Below are 6,061 nucleotides of genomic sequence, written 5' to 3' on the forward strand. Positions count from 1 at the left end.
GAGCAGAATCTCCAAGTAGCTCAGAAGGAAAATGACTTTGTTTATCTGGAGTGTGTGTGTTTGTGTTTATGTGTGTGTGTGTGTGTGTGTGTGTGTGTGGGTGGGTGTGTGGGTGGGTGTGTGTATGGTATACATCATATGTAAGTCTATGCATGTTTGTGTGTGCATAATAAAGCGGGCCTCATATGGTCCATTGCAGAGTTGCTTGTGTAAACACTCCAACACAGATAGTGTGAGAGGAGGAGGTGCCAATACAGAGCATAACATTAACTGTCACATCCAATATATTGAGTGATTGCAGGCAGAATGTGTGTGTGTGTATGTGTGTGTGTGTGTGTGTGTGTGTGTGTGTGTGTGTGTGTGTGTGTGTGTGTGTGTGTGTGTGTGTGTGTGTGTGATCAGATGAGTGCAGAGTGGGCAGCAGCTGTTTCATCCTCGTGGAAATGGCAGGGAGCGAAAACCTCCTGTCCTGGTTGTCATGGAAGCATGAAACAAACAGCCCCATCCGGTTTCAATTGGCGATAAATTATGTTGATAGATGGAGGAGAGTAAGAGGGCGTTAAGCTCTGGTTTAGGTTGTGTGTGTCTGTGTGTGTGTGTGTGTGTGAGTGACATCATTTTTTACAAGTTTGCAAAGAATAATACAAAGACCAAGAGGATATTGAGCTACATAAAAAGAGAGCTAAACAGCGGCCTTTTGTTGAGTGGATGCACATGCAACATGCAACGATCATAAAGGCGTCTTTGTGCAGAAGCTTATTTTAATTCTCAGCTAATGTCAGGGACCTGTGGTTGCCCTGGAGACCTCCACCTGCTTCAGTTTGACTTCTCTGCATTGTTCAAATGAGCTCAAAGCTAACCTCACAGTGAACTACTGTTACTGCACTGACACTTAGCATTTATCTATTTCCATTTATAGTTATCAAATGACCTAGTTTTCATTTGAATGAGATTTAAGTGTGATTTCAGCTATCACAGACAGTTTATGTATTTAAAGCTGAAATCCAAAAGTCAAAAGTTTAAACTACAGTAATGTATATGTGTATCTAGAGTTGATCTTGCAGTTTTATCAACTTATTGTAAAAGTGGAAGAGAGCTAAAACTGTAATTTAAAGATTCAAAGAAATTAAAATTTCTGTTTTGTATTTCATATAAATGAACAGAGATGTTCCACTCTTCTTTCTTACAGTGAATTTCGACCACTTCCAGATCCTGAGGGCAATAGGAAAAGGAAGCTTTGGAAAAGTAAGTACATGTTTGTCAAAGTGTACCCATGTTACTCAGAAATGTATTTAGTTGGAATTAGCTTAATGATGCATATAACATATAAATATAATATATATAAATATATATAATATAAAATACATACAAAAAAATGTAATATAAAATTGGAATTCAGCTTAGTATCCTATGTTAAACAATTTAGAAAATTACAAACAAACAAGCCATATGACACTGACACTAAGCAACTAAACCACATTCCAGGAGGACATTAGTGGTGCTCAGGAGCCTTCCTATCCAATAAATTAAAACACAAAACACTATGGACAACTAATCCAATACCAAGAGGAACATTACAAGAGATGCACTTAAAACAAGACCAATGCAAAAATGCAATAAATATGAACCCACAACCTTAAAATATAAATATCAAATGTGTATCAAATAATACATGCTAACAAATATATTCACAAGAGGTACAACGTTACCAACAATATATAATGAGCCTCTCTGTCAATACGACATTATAATTTTCCAGTGAAGCCTTACGGTTCAATTTGCTCAAGACCAACCAACATCTTTACGGACAGAAATCTGAGGTGATAGCAGCCATGTCTCCTGTTGTTGTTAGTCTTAATAGTAATTCACATCAGAACTTACATTCATTTAAGCACATATAGCGACACACGCTCACATTGCACACTGAACACAGACTTACAAAGCGTCTATCTAGCACCCTGCCCAACAACAGATACACAGTCTAATCACAGTAGATGGCAAGCTGTTCAATGGGAGGAGTGGTGTGATCCGGGTTTGGCTGATTAACTGTGCCAGCTGGTCCACAGATCACTCTCTTAGATAGCAGTAATCACTGGCTTATTGATGCTTCGACACAGGCAACGACCACTACAAATCCATACGGGGTATTCTCTCCTCAGCATATTGAAAATAGTGTCAAGTCTCAGACACATTGTCAAAAGGGTGTATTACATAGGCTACATTTTGATATGTGCATGCAATGACAGCTATCCAGATGGCACCGGGTGTTATATTCTGTTTTTTGCTTCGTCATATCCGAGGCATGCTATTTATTTCCAACAATACATAAATGCACTGAGTGCTTTTGGAAAGCATTTGTATGCAATTTTGAAAGAAATATCTAGCTTCTTGTTGACACTCACCCAGCAATTCTAATGAAAGGCAACGTTGAGTTTCCCATCTCTGAAATGCAAAACATACTGGTGTGAAAAGTTTAACGTCTTAAGTGAGGATTAAATGCATGATCACAGTGATTAATGAGAAATCCTGAAGTTTCCATCCAGCCTTGTTGGATGGACACATTTCTGGTTATTGCACTATAAGCAATACAGCTTTTGACTAATATATGGGAGAATGATGGAAAACCCACTATTGTATTGCAACATCCTTCAAAAGTACATTGTTTTTTTCAATGGGTTACATAAAATGTCAGCATTTTATAATATTAATTTATTAAATCTGTTGAAATGATGCATCTCACAAATATGTTGAGGCATTTTAAAGCAATGCTGATTAGCAACTGATAAACTATTTTCTATGTGTCATGCAACATTACTGACCACTAATCATATACTGACAAAACAGGGATGATGCTTTACTTTGTGGCTACATTTTTTTGAATTATATTATTTTGCCCAAGAGGAATTTCAATGTTTAACATGTTATCATATTGGCGGTAAAGGCCTGCATTATACGAATATGTATGTTACGAATATGTAAGCTGTTTAGCGTTTGCAGAAAGCAATATACGAGTCACTTTTGAGCCTTGAAAGTGATGAAGCAAAAGACAGAGATGCCCAAGCACAACACCAATGAAGTTCTGAACATTTATGTCCACTTCAGCTGAAGGATCAACCTTTAAGCCTTTCTAACAGGCCGTCCCCAGACAGTTAGAGTTGGCACCACATACTCAGCTTCTGTAGTGCTAAACACCGGAGCACCTCAAGGCTGCTGTCTCAGTCCTCTATTATATAGTCTGTACACCTATGACTGTATGGCAAAACATCCCACTAATAGTATCGTGAAATTTGCAGACGATACTACTGTGATAAGACTCTTGACCGCTATAATGAAACCGCCTACAGGGATGAGATGAGTAACTTGATTATGTGGTGCCACAGAAATAATCTGTCCGTTAATGTGGAGAAATCTAAGGAAGTCATCATAGATTTCAGGAAGACCAAACTCCCACATACACCTGTCTATATTAACAACTCTCCAGGTGAAATTGTCAACACGTTCAAAGTCTTAGGCATCCATATTTCAGACTCCCTCACATGGACGCTTCGTATCAGGTGTGCCATTAAGAAGGCACATCGGAGGCTTTATTTTTTGAGGAATATGGTATGTCCCTTAATATTCTACAGAACTTTTACTGTGAGAGTATGCTGACAGGTAACATTGTAGTGTGGTTTGGTAGGGCTACTCCACATGACCTTAATCTTCTGACAAAGGTGGTCATTGCTGTGGTACTCTGTACTAAGGTGCATATGATGATAGACTTGAACTGAACTGAACTGATGTGATCTTATCACCAGGTCTGTATTGTACAGAAGAAGGACACTAAGAAGATGTACGCCATGAAGTACATGAACAAGCTGAAATGCGTGGAGCGGAACGAAGTGAGGAATGTCCTAAAAGAGCTGCAGATAATGCAGAACCTTGAACATCCTTTCCTGGTCAACTTCTGGTAAGAAAATGTGATTTAACGGATACGTATTTGAATGTGTGTACGGTACAGTATTTGTCCTTGTATCAACTAGGCCTAGGTCCTGTAAATGGCAATTAACCCTGGATCACTTCTTACAGACTGTCAACGTAACGGCTCTAGCAGAACTTACTTCTTATTTAGCATTGAGTGACTTTGACAGAATATAGTCCTCCATCCTTTAAATATGTATAGAGAATGGTGCTCTTTAAAAAAAGCACACTATGAATTATTTCCACTTCAGCAGATTGTCTTCACAAAGGCTGGTGTTTCACACTGGTCATAACAATCAGCCATAGCAGTCATTTGAATGATTTTGTAGGGCACTCTTTGTCACCCATTTGATTTTTATGGTGATTGTATCCTCTCCATTAAATCAGTGAATGCATTGACACACAGAGGGACCATGAGCCATTAAAGATGGGTCTGGACTAAGTCTGTAGACGCATTCTGAAAGGGTGTTACCTACTGAAGAACATTCTCAAGGTTCCATCAGCATCATCTCACCCTTTGAAGTTGCTAAAAGGAAAATGTAGTTTGCTCACTGATCCGAGCTCAACTTTTATGGGCACAACTCTCGTTTCTTGGCAGCTTCTCGTTTGCCTCACCACATTCGGGGGTCGAGGAAGTGTTTGCCTTAACACTGTACAAGCTCACTCAAACTGCAAGAGCTAATCTAAGATGACTCATCAGGTACTTTCAGCAACTTATTCATCATAATTTGAAAGCCTCATGCTCATTGAGCACCAGGAATCGTACTTTTTTGCGATGCCTGATAAGTATGGCTTGTTAAGTTTCTGTTTGAAAGACGTCATTAATTCTTGATAAGCACTCCCACTCTGCAACGTTTTGAGAGGAAGTCACACTTATTTTCTTTCTGTCAAGCAGCAAGGCAGAGAGGGGTGAATGTATGTGTAAGGATGATGAATATCTGCCACGGTCATTCAGTCCAGTTTTAAAAAATCTATTATTTATGCATTTATTTGTTGTATTATTTATTTCCTCCTTTTGTTTTATAGGTCTGCTGCTTACCCTTTTGGGGGGTAGGAAGCTGCCTGTAAAAATAAACTCTGGTAATGTTAACAATTAAATAAGGAAATAATAAAAAAGTGAATTGTGGCACCAATGCTCTCCAACGAGCTTCCCCCCCGCCCCTGTCTATCCTTTGTCCTCTGTCCCACTTTTCTATCCTCTCTTCACCTACTTGCCTTCTCTCCCATGTTAATTTCATATCTTTTTTAAAGTTACTCTGACGGAATTTAGAGCTATCTTTTAATTATTTATTTGAGTGAAACAAAAGTAAACCCTCCCACGGTAGGAATGAATGAGAAGAGACTATAAAATCACAGAAAAAGAGGAGGAAAAGACAGCAACAAGATACAGGAAAGGGGAGACTAGCGCCGAATAGAGGATAGAGATATGTGGTGTACAGACTCATCAGACAAACAATGCCAGGGCTTGCTTTTTTGCTTGATTGCATGCTGTGTTGGACAAAAAAACAGTTGGAAGTTAATGCTTTTGGCAGCGTAAACCCCCCTGGGTGGTGGTGATTTCCTCCAGAGATGTGCTTGGGTCAGCGCTGTGCCCACTCTCTCTCCCTCTCTTCCTGTCTCTCTCACTGTGTTGAGTTGGCATACGTTATGATTGGCCTGAGGTAAGCGCTCAAGGTCAGAGATGGGGAGAGATTACCTGCAGGCAGCATATGAACCACACTGAGCCAGATACGTGCATGCAAAAAAAACAACTTAATTTCTTTTCTGTTCTCTGGCCTGTCCTTTCATCTTTGTCCTCAGTCCTTATTTCTTTCTCCTCTTCCTCTCTTTACTTACCTTCCTCCATCTCTCCTATTTTCCTCCTTCACCACCTTCTTCTTTTCCTTTTCTCTCCTTGCTGTCACTGCACTTGCAACCGGGCTTGACCTTGGGTGTCCGTGCACTGTGTGAATCCAAGCAACAAAGCACTTCAAAGACAGGAGCGAAACACAAACCTCTGAACTTCCAAACAAGTGCATTTCCCTCCATGCAAACTATAAAGTATGATATGGAATACTGATTTTGAAGAATCATAACCTCCGATATAGTCCGATTATTGACA

At 39.5% G+C, this 6,061-nt stretch overlaps 1 protein-coding gene across 2 annotated transcripts in view; it reads left to right on the forward strand.

Annotated features, from left to right (window-relative positions):
* The window catches only part of stk32a (serine/threonine kinase 32A), a 64,117-nt gene that overhangs the window by 7,226 nt on the left and 50,830 nt on the right, over nt 1-6,061 (forward strand). For both annotated transcript variants that reach the window (XR_004658935.1, XM_034889083.1), the window contains 2 exons: nt 1,190-1,245; nt 3,798-3,949. Coding sequence is in view for 1 of the 2 variants with exons in the window: in XM_034889083.1 (XP_034744974.1) it covers nt 1,190-1,245; nt 3,798-3,949 (208 nt within the window). In the remaining variant the exon portion in view is untranslated. The remainder of the gene's footprint in view (nt 1-1,189; nt 1,246-3,797; nt 3,950-6,061) is intronic.

The sequence above is a fragment of the Etheostoma cragini genome, chromosome 13 (genome assembly GCF_013103735.1).
Source record: "Etheostoma cragini isolate CJK2018 chromosome 13, CSU_Ecrag_1.0, whole genome shotgun sequence".
In the NCBI taxonomy this organism is placed as follows: Eukaryota; Metazoa; Chordata; class Actinopteri; order Perciformes; family Percidae; genus Etheostoma; species Etheostoma cragini.